General features: G+C 39.1%; 1 protein-coding gene across 4 annotated transcripts in view; it reads right to left on the bottom strand.

Moving 5' to 3' along the window:
• The window catches only part of ATRN (attractin), a 189,365-nt gene that overhangs the window by 63,211 nt on the left and 107,573 nt on the right, over window positions 1-18,581 (bottom strand). For all 4 annotated transcript variants that reach the window (XR_015139359.1, XM_086333323.1, XM_086333324.1 and 1 more), the window contains exons 17-21: window positions 18,057-18,242; window positions 17,301-17,534; window positions 9,158-9,295; window positions 6,057-6,150; window positions 3,483-3,535 (exon numbers count right to left, since the gene is read on the bottom strand). Coding sequence is in view for 3 of the 4 variants with exons in the window: in XM_086333323.1 (XP_086189449.1) it covers window positions 3,483-3,535; window positions 6,057-6,150; window positions 9,158-9,295; window positions 17,301-17,534; window positions 18,057-18,242 (705 nt within the window). In the remaining variant the exon portion in view is untranslated. The remainder of the gene's footprint in view (window positions 1-3,482; window positions 3,536-6,056; window positions 6,151-9,157; window positions 9,296-17,300; window positions 17,535-18,056; window positions 18,243-18,581) is intronic.

Here is an 18,581-nt window from a genome sequence, read left to right as displayed (position 1 = left end):
TTGAATCAGGTGGCCAAAGTATTGGAGCTTCAACTTCAGCATCAGTCCTTCCAATGAGTATTCAGGGTTGATTTCCTTTAAGGTTGACTGGTTTGATCTCCTTGCTGTCCAAGGGACTCTCAAGAGTCTTCTCCAGCACCACAGTTCGAAAACATCAATTCTTTGGCACTCTGCCTTCTTTATCATCCAGTTCTTGTATCTGTACATGACTACTTGAAAGACCATAGCCTTGACTATACAGATCGTTGCCAGCAAAGTGATGTCTTTGCTTTTTAATACACTGTCTAGGTTTGTTGCAGCTTTCCTGCCAAGAAGAAAGCGTCTTCTAATTTTATGGCTGTAGTCACCACCTACAGTGATTTAATAGCCCAGGAAGAGGAAATTTGTCATTGTTTCCATTTTTTCCCTATCTGTTTGCCATGAAGTGATGGGACCTCATGCCATGATCTTAGTTTTTTTTAACATTGAGTTTTAAGCTGGTCTTTTCACTCTTCTCTTGCACCCTCATCAAGAGGCTTTTTAGTTCCTCTTCACTTTCTGCCATTAAAGTGGTATCATCTGCATATCTAAGGTTGTTGACATTTCTCCTGGCAATCTTGATTCCAGCTTGTGATTTATCCAGCCCTGCATCTCCTATGATGTGCTCTGCCTGTAGTTACATAAGCAGATGACAGTAAACAGCCTTGTCATACTCCTTTCTCAATTTTGAACCAGTCAGTTGTTCCATATGTGGTTCTAACTGTTGTTTCTTGAGCCACATACATACTTCTCAGGAGACAGGTAAGATGGTCTGGTATTCCCATCTCTTTAAGAGTTTTCCAGTTTGTAATGATTCACGCTGTCAAAGGCTTTAGTGTAGTCAATGAAACAGAGGTAGGTGTTTTTCAGGAATTTCCTTGCTTTCTCTATGATCCAGCAAATGCTGGCAATTTCATCTCTGGTTCCTCCATTTTCTAAACCCAGCTTGAATATCAGGAAGTTCTCAGTTCATGTAATGCTGAATCCTAGCTTGAAGGATTCTGAGCATAATCTTACTAGCATTCGAAATGAGTGCAACTGTCCAGTAGTTTGAACATTCTTTAGTACTGCTCTTCTTGGGAATTGGAATGAAGATTCACCTCTTCCAGTCGTGTGGCCACTGCTGGGTTTTCCAAATTTGCTGACATATTGAGTGCAACACCTTTATAGCATCATCTTTTAAGATTTTAAATAACTCTACTGGAATTCCATCACCTCCAGTAGCTTTCTTTATTGCCATCAGTGCTTCCTAAGGCCCAGTTGACTTCACACTCCAGAAAGTCTAGCTCTGGGTGAGTGACCACACCATCTGGGTCATTAAGATCTTTTTTGTACAGTTCTTCTGTGTATTCTTGCCACCTCTTCTTGATCTCGTCTGCTTCTATTAGATCTTTACCGTTTCTGTCCTTTACTGTGCCCGTCTTTGGATGAAATGTCCCTTTGATATTTCCATTTTTCTTAAAGAGCTCTCTAGTCTTCCCTTTCTGCTGTTTTCCTCTATTCCTTTGCATTGTTCATTGAAGAAGGCCTTGTTTCTCCTTGCTATTCTCTAGAACTCTGCATTAAGTTTGGTGTATCTTTCCCTTTCTCCCTTTCCTTCCTCAGCTATTTTTTAAAGCATCCTCAGACAACCACTTTGCCTTCCTGCATTTGATTTTTTGGGGGATATTTTATTTGCTGCCTCCTGTACAATATTCTGAACCTCTGTCCATACCTCTTCAGGCACTCTGTTTACTAGATTTAATCCCTTGAATCTATTCCTCACCTTCACTGTATATTCATAGGGGATCTGATTTAAGTTGTACCTGACTAGCCTAGTGGTTTTCCCCACTTTTAGTTTAAGCCTGAATTTAGCTGTAAGAAGCTGATCTGAGCCACAGTCAGCTCCAAGTCTTGTTTTTTTCTGACTGTATACAGCTTTTCCATCTTTGGCTACAAATAATGTAATCAATCTGTACTAACCATTTGGTGATGTCCATGTGTAAAGTCGTCTTGTGTGTTGTTGAAAACAGGTGTTTGATATGATCAGTGTGCTCTCTTGGCAGAATTCTGTTAGCCTTTGCCCTGCTTCACTTTGTACTCCAAAGCCAAACTTGCCTGTTACTCCAAGTATCTCTTGACTTCCTACTTTTGCATTCCAATCTCCTATGATGAATAGCACATCTGGTCAAGACTCCGCAATCCAATGCAGGTGGCATGGGTTCGAGCCCTGGTCCTGCATGCCGAATGGTGCATCAGAAACAACAACAAAAAACCACTCTGTCCTTTTCAACTATATCTGGTGGGGCCAGGTTTTGTGTGTGTGTGTGTGTGTCTGTGTGTGTGTGTACTTCAACCAAAGAGACACAGCGCAACAGACTGAATGCAGAAGCAGATATAAGAATCCAGTTTACTTCTGTTAAGCTGCGGTACTGGCTTTTGATTTCAATAATACTAGGGGTGTATCTCACTGTGGTTTTAACACACATATCCCAAATGTCTAATAATGTTATCTATTTTTTCATGTGCTTATTGGCAATTCATTTATCTTCTTTGGTGAAATGTCTTTCCAAATCTTTGCCTGTTTTTAACTGACACTGTCCCCTTATTCAGTTGTAAGAGTTCTTTATATATTCTGAACATAAATTTTTAATCAAAAATATGCTTTGTAAACATTTTCCTTAGTCTGTAGGTTGTTTTTAGTTGTTTAGTTTTTAACTGGTATTTTTTAAAACACAGGTTTAGTCCCAAATCAAATTTTTTTTCTTTTATGAATTGTGATTATATGCAAGGTCATGAAGTTTTTCTCTTGTTTTTTCTAGAAAAAACACATTTATTAAGTTCTAGGTGGACGTGAATTTTGAAGGGATGCTATTTAAACCCAGATGGTATGGGTATACAATCATAGTAGAATATGAAAACATTAGCTCATTTTTCTCTGGTTCCATAATTTGGCCTAGTATGTAGATTCTCATATAGGAAGAAAATGCATTTATCTACAAGGATCTGGTTTACCATGCATTGTTAGTCATTAGACATTTTATTTTACATATTAATTCCTAAAGAGGTGGTTAACACAAATCAGTTTCAGAGAGAATGATAACTTCAACTATATTTTTAGAATTCTGTTTATGGTCAATCCTAAAATATGAAATGTGATGACCCCCAAGCAGATAATGGCAAATGAAATAAGGTTTCAAGAGAATACAAATAAGGAAAGCCAGAGATTTTTATCTCTGTACTCTTCTCTGATAACTGCTACAGACATATTAATATAAACCACAACTAGACTTAAAGCAACTTAAAATAATGTTCACATATGAGTTAAATTTAGTAGAATATGACACATCAAATTAAGAGTCACTTCCATGGGTGGTTACTATATTCCTATAGCACCTACCATTCTCAAACCATATTAAAGAAAATAATGAAGTTTTATTGAATTACTTTCCTTCTAGACAAAGAAGAACTGCAAAAACACTTACAATAACACGTTCCTTTGAGAGGGTTTCCTTGGTATCGATTTTCTACCTCACATCTAGGGGAAAAAATGAAGATTATTTTCTATTGTTATCTACATTCAATAGTGAATCTACATTCACTTTAAAATCAAGCGGGTCCTTTTATATAAACTATACTTTTTTGAGTCAGTACAATTACATTCTTCACTGTTGCCCAAATCAGATGGACTAACAAGAGTCTGCATTCATTTTCAATGTTGACTGCCCAGCAGTTCACACCACCAACAACCAATAAACATTTACTAAAGCATATAAGATAAATTCAAATAAAATATTATTTAGATCTTATTTTTTTATCATGAAAACACATTTTCACTTTTGTATGGACAAATATTCTTCTAAAAGTGCAGTTAAAGCATTTTTCAAATCGATTTACCTGTGGTTAGTTGCTAATAAAGTTGTAAGCTTTTATCCATCTTGGAATGTGTACGTGTGGATAAGACTGTGACAAAGGCAAACTGTTTAGATGAGACTATGCCAAAAGATGTAAATAGTGGCTGAGTGAAAGAAAAACATATCCTACATATGTTTTTCTCCTAGGGCCATCTAGCTCTCAGTTTTTATTACTGCAATAAAATCAGGGCTGTTGTTGAAAAATAAATACATAAATAAAAATAATTTTTTTCATATATTCATTTCTCACATTTCCTGTTCTCCATAGATAAATTGAACCTGTTCTTTAAACACAAGTGAGAGAAGGCTAAACACCAAGGATCACTTAAAAAAAAGACAAACGACCAAAACTAAAAACTCTTGGATATGGTTCACCAGTCTGGAGAAAAAGAGTTCTAGTCAAAAAGAATTATTAATTTCCCCATAAATATCATCCATGAACATCAGTAAAACCCAAGCTCCCACTTAACAAAGTGATTCAGGAAGGCACAATAGCTAGGAACCATGATGAAAGGAGGGGAAAGCTTGAGTTAAGCACTTTTCCCAAATAAATAATTCAAGGATGTTTTATGTCTTTTTATCTAGTATTACCAGCACTTGTTTATATCTAAAATTTCCTAAAAATAAAGTCTTTCACTGAACCTACACCTCATTTCTTCATTGTATACCATTAACAGAAGGCAGGGGTGGTTAAACTTGCTCTATTACATTTTTGTGTTTAAAGGAACCTAGATTTAAAAACTAAATTTAATCTCTGATTAGACTTTTCTTTATGTATTGGCTTCTGCTGCTGCTGCTAAGTCACTTCAGTCATGTCCGATTCTACGAGACCCCATAGATGGCAGCCCACCAGGCTCCCCCGTCCCTGGGATTCTCCAGGCAAGAACATTGGAGTGGGTTGCCATTTCCTTCTCCAGTACAAAAACAGGAAACATATATATTACTATAAAATATAGACAGAGCAATTTCCTCCTGAATGCCACTATCAAAGTCTGAATCACTGGTGACGTTACTAGCATTTTTTAAGAAAAACAAAATTTACCAGTGACTATCTGCTTATATAAAGCTGAAACTCCAGTACTTTGGCCACCTCATGTGAAGAGTTGACTCATTGGAAAAGACTCTGATGCTGGGGGGGATTGGGGGCAGGAGGAAAAGGGGACGACAGAGGATGAGATGGCTGGATGGCATCACCAACTTGATTGACGTGAGTTTGAGTGAACTCCGGGAGTTGGTGATGGACAGGGAGGCCTGGCGTGCTGCGATTCATGGGGTCGCAAAAAGTCGGACATGACTCAGCGACTGAACTGAACTGAACTGATCTGCTTATATCAGGTTAATGTTTTGATACTACTAAACATTTTTCTCAAGTCTCTGCTTGAGAGAATGGGTGAAACTACAACTTGTTTCATAAGGTTTTCTGGTGAGGCAGAGAGAAAATGAGGAACAATCTCTCGTTTCAACTCACCAGGACACTAAAAACAATTATCACTAAAAACAACTCACTATTGACAGATGGGGGAAATGGGGCTTAACACAGTTAAGTGATTTGCTTCTACAGCACCCTAGTCAGTTGGAGGCACAGCCAGGGTGAATCTCCAAATCTGCCTGATGCTGTTTGCATCTTCATGGATGGAGACCCCAAACTCTTCCCTGGATGATGTTTGATATATATCACCAAGAAAAATGCTAGAACAGGGAGGGATGTGTTAAAAGCAAGAGGAACTCTCTACAATTAGACAACCAAAATGTTAAATAAAATCTTGTCCTGGAATACCAGTTCTTCCAACTCTATCTTTTAAGAAAATCTCCTGACATGACAAAAATAGAGCCTTTACTGAAAAGACTAATCCAAATCAACAACCCAGGAATTGTGTCACTCAAACATAAAAATGTGATTTAAAGAGCCATTAAGGAATTACTGCTAAACTGACAACCTCCTCAGTATGGAGGGTGACTAAATTAGACCTATCTGAAGCAGAAAGGGGAAAATTTCAAATCAATCGACTTGAGGATTCCTCAGAGCCCATGGAAACAAGGCCCAGCGAAGAGGGTGGCTCTTGGGGTTCAGGCAGTTTCACAGCCCCTTCACACTCCCTGGTGAGGTGTGGATGGTGCCAGGAGTCCCAGAAGTGTGGTACTTACAGCTGACATTCATCCCCCTTGACGCCCTTGGTGGTGCAGAAGCACTTGCCCGTGTTGGTATTGCATAGCGACGCATGTCCATTGCACCTGCATGCTGGGGAAAAGGAAAAGGACGGGGTGGTCACAACTGGCTTAAAAGATAACCACTATCAGACTTTCTCCCAAACAAGTAATTCTGTCTGAACTGGATTCAACTGGAAAGATAGGTAAAATAAAAGCATTCATTTAATAGGTAAAATTCTTTTTTTTCAAGCTGGTGATATATCTCAAATAATGTCAGAGCCAACATTAAAGGAGTCAAAGTCATCAGTCAGGATGAAAGAGAACATCAGTGTCCACTGCCATTTGAGGCCGTGCCTCTTTGGGATGTAACAGACTCTATTACGATTCTATCACGATTCTTTCATCTACTCAGTAAACATTTCTGAAGCATCTTCAATGTGGGCACACAGACACAATCTCTGTCCCCATAGAGACCTCTGAGCAATGACTGCTCCCCGTAGGGAGGGTTGGTCTGGCTAGGCTCTGCCAATAGCCGCATTTCAAATCATACCAGGGCTCAGAGCTGAGAGCGGATTCCAATGGCAGGTCATGTTTCAGAGGCCCTCCAGGATTCAGCACCCTTGCCTGCCTTCTTAGCCTTCAGACCAAATGACTCTTGTCATCTCCCTCCTCTAGCCACCTTTCATCTCCACCTTTCATCCAATACCTGTGTGTGACCTATGACAAACTTTTTACTCCAGCTGAAATAAATGATCTTTTCCTTCAATAGCTTTTCACTCGACAACCTGTTTTTCTGTGAATAAATTAAAAGTATTAGGCTAGAGATACGTATACTTTTAAAATAAATCCCATGGATAAAAAATATCACCCAAAGAAACCTATGAATAGAATAGTGCAGTGGTGAAGAAAATTTATGTTGCAGTGAGAAACACAAGGCTTCAACTCTGGGTTTCCTGAGAATGCAGAGAGGTGCAATGTATTAACAAAGCAAAGGCCTATCTATAGTCAATCTGCCCAGGTTTGAATTCAGGCCCCTCCATTTAGCTCCTTTTCTAAGTCAGCTTCCTCATTCATGTGATGGGGGTAATAATAATGCCTATCCTGTAGGATTTTGGGGAGGATTAAATGATATAAGACATGAATGAAATACAGGAGGCATTCAAAAAATCATCGCTGTTATCTAAAGATTAACGACTATACAGTTCTAAGAAGAAAACATTAAAGACTTGGTGCCACTTATTTTTAAATTATGCTTTCTATTAAAGATTGTGACTCTGAAAAATAAAGCTAGCTCTACGTCCTGGAAACGGCTTCCTAGATGGCTCAGTGGTAAAGAATCCACCTGCCAATGCAGGAAACACAGGTTCAATCCTTGGTTCAGGAAGATTCCCTGGAGAAGGAAATGGCAACCCACTCCAGTATTGTTGCCTGGGAAATTCCATGGACAGAAGAGCCTAGCTTAGCAGGCTACACGATCCATAGGGTTGCAAGTAGTTGGACATGACTTAGCAACTAAACAACAATAACAGTAAGTTCTGGACAACTGTACTCTACCCCTACAAATACCACAGAGGAGAATGTAACTTTTTAAGATAACAGTTGAACATAACAGGGATGACAGCACCCTCATCACAGTGGTACAACTAGACCCAGCAGCTAAAGTCACATTTCCTGAATGTGGTTCTCAGCATGGCCAAATCTCACAGTGAGAGCTTGGTCAGGCTACTCTATCTTGGGGATAATAAAAGCACTGTTGTCTCAGGCGGCTGCCAGCACAATGCCTTGCATCAATATATATCAATCATTCAAAAATGTCAGGTACTCTTGATTACTAACTAATGGATGAAATCTATTCACAAGGAATAAAAAAGTATTTTTACTGAGTACCTTTTAATCTGAGCTTTACATAAGAATGGTAAGAAAGGACATCTGAAGAGTAATAATGATTGTTCACATCTACCTGTCACGTCCTGCTGACTGCTTTCATTTCAACAACCACGCTACTAACCCCATTTTACAGATGAGGAAAATGAATCCCAGAGAGGTTCCACTAGGACACTAGCTCTCTTCTAACTGCTCTGGAATCAGATTTTCAAGGGCCATGCTACGGAGTTTGGAGGTGGGACCTGGGGAGCAGTTAGAGATTTTCCTTTCTTATTTTTTACCTCAGACCTGATGGATCTTTCCACTGAAAACTAGAACAAACCGAAAAGTAGTTTATTGGTATCACTAGTCATTTTAAAAAACAGAATTTTTGTGCTAACAATGAGTCTCCTTTTGCTTACAGGAATCTATCTGACATGTAGGGGGAGACACAGGGCTACTTAAATCTTTAAAAATACTGGAAGTATTGAGGAGTCTAGCTCCTGGTTAAAAATCTACATGTGACTTTTGAGGCCCAACCATAGGCAACGATAAAGGTTTTCTCTGGTGGGCCTTACAGAGAAAGCTGTCTTCCCCACACCAGGCTGGGTGGAACTCTCTAGTGGAGAGTGAAATGAAATATTCTAGTGGAGATGAGTCAAGGGCTCAGGCCCCCTGGCCAGCCACTCTCTATCACATATTTGCATTCCTAGCTCTGCTAAGCCTCCTCATGGAAGAGGAGGGGAACCTCAAAGAGGCTTTTCCCACTCTCCGTCCCAGGTACTTCTCCACTCCTACTAGCCTTTCCATCCCCCCATCTCTCCACTCCAGGGTCCACAAAAGGCTTTCGCTGGACCTTTAGTCCAGGGCCCCTTCAATGGCATGTTGACCCCCAAGCCTATGCTAATTCACTTGATGCTCAAACAGCACACCATTCCAAGAAGGAAAGTAGAACAAGGGCAGTCAGAGCTCTCTCAGTGTAAGCCTTTTGCTTCCATCATCACAGTAACTGATTAAAGGCTTTAACTCCTTCATTTTTGACTAGATGCTTTAATATCTACTCTGACACTAGGTAGCTCTGTTCTCTCTCTTCCAGCTCAGCTGACCTCCTGACAAGTGTAACTTAAGAAAAGTATTATCTGAAACCAAGTGGCTTTCTTCCTCCAAGATAATCAAGACAAACAGATCATGTGCCACCTTGTTTGCAATCAGTGACCCTGAAAAATCTGACTTACGTTGACATTTTCCCCCGTTGGTTGGATCACCATAGAAGCCAGATATGCAGGTCTCACAGTGCTTGCCCGTGGTCAGGTTCTCACACTTCTCACAGATACTCTGATTAATGCATTTGCTGTGGCCATTGCACTGGCAAGCTAAAAGAAAGAATTTTAAGGGGTTTGTCCTATGGTAGAGCTGGGTGGAATACGTTCCACAAGATTTATTTGTAACCATCTATGCTCCTTATTGCTTCTAAAAACAATCATCAAAACTACCAAAAATTAGTTTGAGAAATAAGATCAAAACATCAGAAAAGAGCTAGTTCAGGAAAATCAGAAATATACTACAGCAAGGTAAAAGTTCATAGCCATTATAAAAAGTTTTTGTTGTTATTCACCTTAAAAATAATACATGCTCATGATAGTACATTAGAAAAATATAAGGAATTAGAAAAAAATCATATACAATTCCACCACCCAGAGATCACTGTCCATTTTTGGAATCTTTCCTTCCAGTATTTTTTTCTATACAGTTTTACATAGTTGTATTTATATTAATATTCAATTTTGATTTTTTAAAATGTAGATCACAATTATTTTACATTATTTCATCTAACATAACAAAACTTTAAATGGTAGAATAATTTTTATGAAGCCAAATAGCTACTTAACCATTTCCTTACATTCTGATAGCTTGCTTTCAACTTTTCATTTTAGAAAAATAACCATCTTTATAAGTAAACATTTTTATAAGTGGAATTATTGATTCTTGATGCATACAGGACTTCACAACTAGAAAGAAATATGATGTGTGGACCTCTCAGGGCTGCTCAGGACAGCTGTGCACAGCAGAGTTCAGGTGGGGCCACTCATGTAGTGTACAATCTATAAGCAGACCTGTCTTTTCTTCTCTTCAGCTCTACTGAGATATAACTGACATGGAATACTGTATAAATCTCAAGTGCACACTTAAAGTATACAATGTGTTGATTTGATAAAAACACTGAACAAATGCTTCTCTCTCTCTTCCCCTTCAAATTTCACTGAAAGTATAGAAGAAATGTAAAAGCAAGGGTTTGGGATAAGAGGAAAAAGTGCTATAAGAAGTAGAGAGGGATACTTCTGAAGCACTGAATTTCTAGAAGTATTCAGAATACCCCAAGTGGGGAGGCCCTTGGCACAATCATGAACATGCCAAACACATCCAGACACCTGGTCTGATGCTCCTTCCTCCCTTCACTGAGGGAGGAATAGAGACCATTCATCCACAGCCAGGGCAGACCAGAGTTGGAGAGTGCTGGTACTAGCTAGCCAGCCTTTCCCTTAGGACATCACACCACACCTTCACAACAGCTCAGTATACCCAGTACTCATAAGTCTAGACATTCAGTTAAAAATACAAATCAACCTTGAGGAATCACTAGTCTGAGAAAATTACCAAGCTAAAGGCATCACCAAGATCAACACGTGGAACAACTAACTCTGAAGGAAGGATCAGTGCAAGAAATTTAAGAGAATGAAAAATATTAACTTTCGTAAATTCAGGGAGGCTTGAGGGATCACTGCATTCATAAAATAAAAAAGCAAGCTCTGAAAAAACTTCACAATATTTAGAAACTTTGTAAAAAGAAAAGGATAAAATAAAATCAGACACAAAACAAAAACCATTCAAAAGGTTAAATAGGAAAACACACATAGCTAAAAGCTGCCTACAAGAAAATAATATGAACAGCTGTATGCCAAAAATTTGACTATTTAGATGAAATAGAAAGATTCCTATAAAATACAGGCTACCCAAACTGACTGAAACAGAAACAGAAATCTGCCTGTATTATACTTTACTTCCCTACTAAGTAGAGATTGGATGAATAATCAAAAATCTTTTCACAAAGAAAAATCCGAGCCCAGATGGCTTCACTGGTGAATTCTATCAACACTTCAAGAAGAATTAATATCAATCTTTTTGCAAAGTCTTTCAATAAATGCAAGAGGAGGGAACACTTCCCAACTCACTCTATGAAGTCAGTACTACCCTGGTACCAAAATCAGACAGGCATCCCAAGAAGGAAAACTACAGAACAGATCTATATCCTATATGAAAACAGACACGAAATACCCAACTAGAAAACTGAATCCATGTCAACGTATTGCAAAAACCACGACAATATTGTAAACCAATTAGCCTCCAATTAAAATAAATTTATTAAAAAAAAAACCTGAATCCAGCAACACAGTAAAAAGAATTATACATCATGAGCAAATGGGCTTTATTCCAGAGATGAAAGGCTGGTTTAATATCCTTAAATCAATTAGTATAATGTATAGTATTAATAAACTAAAGAACAAAACCACACGATTATCAAGATACAGAAAAATTATGTGACAAAATTCAGCACCCAATCACAGCCCTCAAAAAGCCAGGAAGAGAAGGAAAATTTCTCAACCTGATAAAGGACATGTATGAAAAAACTAAGGCCAATATCATATATAATGGAAAAAGACTGAACTCATTCTCCCTAAGATCAGGAACAAGACAATGATGTCCATTCTCATCACTTTTATTCAATATTGTACTGGAGTTTCTTGTCAGGCCAAATAGTCCTCCAAAAAAAATTTTTTTAAAGAAGGTGTCCAGATAGGAAACGAAAAAGTAAAACTGTCTTTTTTAGCAGACAATACAATCCCTGTATAAAGAAAACCCTAATCAACTAAAGAAATAGTAGAAATAATAGTTCAGCATGGTTGCATGACACAAGATCAACAAACAGAAATCAATTCTATTTCTAAATATATACTAACAATGAACAGTCAAAAAACAAAATTAAGATAATTCAATTCACAATACTTGAAGAAGCATAAAATACTTTGCAGAGTAAATTTAACAAAACAAGCATAACATATAAACACTGAAAACTATAAAACATTGCTGAAAGAGAATAAAAAACTAAAGAAATAGAAAGACATTCCAGGTTTATAAACTAGAAGGCTTAATACTGTTAAAAAGGTGTGTGTGTGCTAAGTCAAAAAATGAAGATCATGGGATCTTGACCCATCATTTCATAGCAAATAGATGGAGAAACAATGGAAACAGTGACAGGCTTTATTTTCTTGGGCTCCAAAATCACTGTGGACCATGACTGCAGCCATGAAATTAAAAGATGCTGCCTCCTTGGAAGAAAAGCAATGATAAACCTAGACAGTGTATTAAAAAGCAGAAACATTACTTTTCCAACAAAGGTCCATGTAGTCAAAGCTATGGTTTTTCCAGTAGTCATGTACAGATGCGAGAGTTGAACCATAAATAAGTCTGAGTGCCGAAGAACTGATGCTTCTGAATTGTGGGTTGGAGAAAACTTTATAGAATCCCTTGCCTTGCACAGCAAGGAGATCAAACCGGTCAATCTTAAAGGAAATCAACTCTAAATATTCATTAGAAGGACTCATGCTGAAGCTGAAGCTCCAATACTTTGGCCGCCTGATGCGAAGAGCTGACTCATTAGAAAAGACCCTGAGGCTGGGAGAGATTGAAGGCACAAGGAGAAGGGGGTGGCAGTGGATGAGATAGTAAGACAGCACCACCGACTCAACGGACATAAGTTTGAGCAAACTCTGGGAAATGGCGAAGCACAGGGAAACCTGGTGTGCTGCAGTCCCTGGGGTCACAAAGAGTTGGATACGACAGAGCAACGGAACAACAAAGCATGCGAAGTTGCTTCAGTAGTGCCCAACTCTGTGCAACCCTATGGACTGTAGCCCACCAGGCTGTTCTGTTCATGGGATTCTCCAGGCAAGAATACTGGGGTGGGTTGCCGTGCCTTCCTCCAGGGGATCTTCCCAACCCAGGGGTCAAATCTCTCTCTTAGGTCTCTTGCATTGGCAGGTGCATTCTTTACCACTAGCGCCAGCTGGGAAGCCCCATTAGGATGGCAATATACCCCCAAATGGTCTATAGATTCAGTGCAGTTATCTTATGAAATATCAGTTGGCTTTTTGTTGATGTTACTGAAACTGACAAATTCATCTTCAAAATGGAAATTCAAGGAACCCAGAACAGCCATGACCATTTAGAAAAATAAGAACAAAGTTTGAGGACTTAGGCTTCCCAATTTCAAAACTTACTACACTTACTACAAAGCTATAGAAATCAAGAGTATGATACTAGCATAAGGCCAGACATATGGTCAATGGAACAGAAATGAGAGTTCAGAAATAATTTCTTACATTCAACTGATTTTCAAAAAATGTGCTTCTAAAATTCAATAGTACACAAATGTCCTCCCAAAATTCAATAGTAAAAAATAGTCTTTTCAGCAAATGTTGCAGGAACAACTAGCTAACCACATGCAAAAATATAAGTTTGGGAAAAAAAAAAAAAAAGATAAGTTTGGATGCCAACTTCACATCAGATACAAAAATTAACTCAAAATGAATTATGGACCTAAATACAAAGAGATAAATCTATATAACTTTAAAAGAAAATACAGGAGTAAACCTTTGTAATTTGGGGTTAGTTAGGCACTGATTCTCTTATACAATACCAAAAGCACACAGGGTAAAAGAATACTTTTGTATTTCAAAAGATACCATCAAGAAAGTAAAAAGAAACCCCATGGAATGGGAGAAAATATCTGCAAACTGTATATCCAATAAGGGGCTTGTATCTGGATTCACAAAGAACTCTTGTAGGTCAACAGTAAAATGATAATGCAATTTTTAAAACTGAGCAAAGAATTTGAATAGTTTTCCAAAGAAGACATACAAATGGCCAACAGGATGCTCAACTTCATTAGTCATTAAAGAGAAAGAGAAAGAGAACTTGCTCAGTTGCGTCGGACTCTTTGCAACCCTGTGGACTGTAGCCTACCAGGCTCCTCCATCCATGGGATTCTCCAGGCAAGAGTAGTGGAATGGGTTGCCATTTCCTTCTCCAGGGGATTTTCCGGGCCCAGGGACTGAACCCAGGTCTCCTGCATTGCAGGCAGATGCTTTACCATCTGAGCCATCAGGGAATCATTAGTCATTAGGGAAATGCATATCAAAATCACAGTGCTTGCCAAGTAGTCCAGTGGTTAAGAATCCTCCTGCCAATGCAGTGGACACAGGTTCAGTCCCTGGTGTGGGAAGATCCTACATGCAGCAGGGCAACTAAGACTATGCATGCTACTGAAGCCCGCATGCCTAGAGCCTGTGCTCTGCAACAAGTGAAGCCCCCACAACGAGAACCTCGTGCACCCCAAAGAAGGGTAGCCCCTGCTCACAACTAGAAGCCCATGTGCAGCAACAAAGACCTAGTACAGCCAAAACAAAACAAAAAAACCCACTGTGACATGCCATTTCTCATCTTCTCATACACCAGAACAGCTACAATCAAACAAGTGTGATGAGGATGTGGGGAAATCTGAACCTTTCTAACACTGCTAGTGAGAATGAAAAATGGTACAGCTACTTTGTAAAACTTTGAACCCATCATTCCCCAATTTTGTCCCTGGTCCTAGGCAATCACTAATCTATTTATTGTCTCTAAATATCTGCCCTTTTTTGGACATTCCATATAAGTGATATGGGCTTCTCTGGTGGCTCAGATGGTAAAGAATCTGCCTGCAATGCAGGAGGTGCAAAAGACTCAGGTTCGATTCCTGGGTCAGGAAGATTCCCCCAGAGGAGGAAATTGCAACCCACTCCAGTATTCTTGCCTGGAAAATTCCATGGACAGAGGAGCCTAGTGGGCTACAGTCCATGGGGTCCCAAAGAAGTGGACATGACTGAGCGACTGACTCACCAAGTAACTTTCCTTATAGAAGTCTTCACAGTCCAGTAGTCAGGGGCACTGTCTGGCAGGATTTCAGAGAAATTCTTATCCACTAATCTCTTGGGAGTCTTTGCACCTGTCTAGCTTCTCCCAATTGTTCTGGCAGCCCATCAGTAATTTTGTGCATTTACTGGAAGTTTGAATCAAAGGCCACTTTCTCTGGTTTCTCAGGGCAGCTACCCCAGCAGATCAAGGCTCAAATTTTACATCAACTCAAAGTTGATTCCTTCTTGCATCAACCACTGGGAGTGATAGAAAGGAGGAAGGATTGGGAGAAGGGAAGAAAGGGAAGGAGTGGGGAGAGGGGAGAAAAGGGTAAAAGGAGGGAAGGAAGGAGGGAGGTAGATAGGCAGGCTGAATTTTTCCTTTTTTTCTTCTGGTCAAAGGAAAGAGGAGGTTTTCCTTCTCCCTATTCTTAAGAGCATTTCAGTAGGAAAATTTGCATTAAAAAAACCTCTGATTCCTTTGAAACATACGTAAATTTCTTTAAAACCTAAATAAGCCATAAGTCAGCATTACAAAGCAGACACGGTTTTTGTTAAGGGCTTAAGAGCCATCTCTTTGAAATGTAAACATCAAGCAAGCCAGCCACCTACCCTCTCTGTGTGGGAATGGATCCAAACTATAACCATCTGCTTGCGTCAATGATACAAGTTTGTTTTCCTTTTTGTTTTTTCCTTTGGGTAAAGGCAATTAACAAAGGTGGCCACCCCAATTACCAGGTAAATTCACAATAAACTAGGAAAGAATGTAGAGCAAACAGTGGTGTCAAATCCTCTCACACAAAGACAAGTTACCTTCATTTTGAGGACAAGTATAGAATGGACTGTATACGCTGGGATATTTAAAAGGATGGGATTTCTCTCTGTTGTATTTCATTAGTGGACTGCTGAAATGTGCACTACCATCTGGTTTAATGCTTACTCAGTAATAACACTTTCTTTCCTACATCGGTAGAGAGGAATTTCTGGGTTGGCAGGAGATTTTATTTTTAATTTTTCCCCTAACAATCATCACATCGTATTTTTAAGTAAAAAAGAAAACTGCAGAACAACATATTATATGCATAGTATATCTCACAGTATTTTTTATTTAAAAAACTATAGATCTAAAGGTACATGTATTACTGTTAAAAGTTTTTCCTTCTATGAAGAACTAGAGATGAGGAAATGCCGGGCTGGATGAAGCACAAGCTGGAAATCAAGACTGCCAGGAGAAATATCAATAACCTCAGATACACAGATGACACCACCCTTATGACAGAAAGCGAAGAGGTACTAAAGAGCCTCTTGATAAAAGTGAAAGAGGAGAGTGATAAAGTTGTCTTAAAACTCAACATTCAAAAAACGAAGATCATGGCATCTGGTCCCACCAATTCATGGCAATAGATGAAGAAACAATGGACAGTGACAGATGATATTTTCTCCAAAATCACTGTGGATAGTGACTGCAGCCATGAAATTTAAGACGCTTGCTCCTTGGAAGAAAAGCTATGACCAATCTAGACAGCATATTAAAAAGCAGACACATTACTTTACTGACAAAGGTCCGTACAGTAAAAGCTATGGTCTTTCCAGCAGTTATGTATGGATGTGAGAGTTGGACCATAAAGAAGGTTGAGCATTGAAGAATTGATGCTTTTGAACTGTGGTGCTGGAGAAGACTCTTGAGAGTCCCTTGGACAGCAAAGAGATCAAACCAGTCAATTCTAAAAGAAATCAGTCCTGAATATTCATTGGAAGGACTGATGCTGAAGCTGAAGCTCCAATACTTTGGCCACCTGATGCGAAGAGCCGACTCACTAGAAAAGACCCTGATGCTGGCAAAGACTGAAGGCAGGAGGAGAAAGGAATGACAGAGGAGATGGTTGGATGGCATCACCGACTTGATGGACATGAGTATGAGCAAGCTCCAGGAGTTGATGATGGACAGGGAAGCCTGGCATGCTTCAGTCACTGGGGTTGCAAAGAGTCGGACACAACTGAGCAACTGAACTGAACTGAGAGATGAGGAATTATAGTTTTTATTTTATCTATATCTGTAGGACACAACTGAGCAACTGAATTGAACTGAGAGATGAGGAATTATAGTTTTTATTTTACCTATATCTGTAATAGCTAATTTTTATAATGAACACATTTCATTACTTTTATAATGAAAGTTAGCAAAACAATAGAAAATTCTTAGTATTTTCATTAATTGACATTAACAATATTTCTCATATGAAACAAATAGTTTCTTAAACGATCTCTTTTTTTTTCCCCTTAAAGAAATCCATATAAATAATGTAGCTTTCAAGGCTTTATTCTTTGTAAGTAGGTAGTGAGATTTGGGACACAGAACACATCTTACCTGGACAATGAATGAAAGACCAGTTATATCTGCTGTCCTCCAGACACATGCTGGAATTGAGAAGAGGCTGTGGGTAGGAATTTCCTGTAGGGCCCTGAGAAGGCATCTTCACTGGTCCTTTATAGGAGCCCTCTATGCATTTCCCTTTGCCCGTATTGCTAGGATCAGTGCACCAGCCACAGCCTGGTTGCTCCAAGCAGTGACTACAGGTACAGTAGCCTGAACAATTTTCAGCTGTAAAAAAACATAAGTTACATGTAGACTTAGATTCATTGTATATTTAAATTATCTTTTTCTTTAAAAGATGAATCAACTGTTAGTCAAAATTCCTATTCTGTGATTGTTCAAATGATATAATAAAATTTTAAACAGCCCAATATTTTGTCCAACCTATAAGAGAGACTCCTGTCTTCTCTCGCAATCCTAGGATATTGGAGGCAGAAGAGACTTTACAGACCATCTTCTGGAAAGCACTTACTTTATGAATTAGGAGATAAAGATGTGGAGACATTCCACAGATTGGGCAATATGATACTGAGATTCAGCAAGTTATTTCTGTACTCTGTGATCTATTCTACAATTGTTTACTTGTGTCACTGTATTTGATTCTATATGCAGGTTCATATCAGGCAGTCTCTGGATAGACCTAAGCAGATGGTGAAGTCTGGTTTCATCCCCAGAAAGTTCAGAGGCTGATAGCACTGCCCTACACACAGTGTTGTCATCTACACTGCTTAGAGCTCACTTTTCACTCACGGGGGCAGCTGCTCATGGTATACCACTCCATACACTGGCCAAAAGGGAAGGAGGCCACGTAGGCATTGGAGTCCACGCACTGCTTCATGTTGCTGCACCACATGCACTCCGAGCTGCCGCTGGTACACTCCCCACAGGCTGTCCGCAAGGCACAAGGGGTCCGACACTGCTTGGCACTGTGGTTAGCTGGGAAGTGAATCCAAGAGAGACATTTAAAGCTCCCACCATGTCAGCTAAGGTCAAAGGCTTTGCAGTTTGGTTGTGACCCACTAATGTGTCATGAAGTCAATTCAGTGGGTTACATTAAACATAGAAGAAAACACAAAGTCTTAGGGTCATCATGTACTGGTTAGTCATGTATATTTATACACTTGGGGGGAAAAACTGTTTTTATTTTCAAAGAAAAGGACAGATATGAGGGAACAAGCTAATTTTTCCATAAGAGAAGAGGTTCTAATATAGGAGACCCAAGATGAACTTCACAAGTTTTACTACCCACCTGAATCTATAACATTATATCTCTGT

The sequence above is a fragment of the Bos grunniens genome, chromosome 13 (genome assembly GCF_055505025.1).
Source record: "Bos grunniens cultivar Pamir isolate PY7600 chromosome 13, Bosgru_T2T1.0, whole genome shotgun sequence".
NCBI classification, from domain to species: domain Eukaryota; kingdom Metazoa; phylum Chordata; class Mammalia; order Artiodactyla; family Bovidae; genus Bos; species Bos grunniens.
Note: the sequence above shows the minus strand (reverse complement) of the source record. Positions and strands in the feature narration are given on the sequence as shown.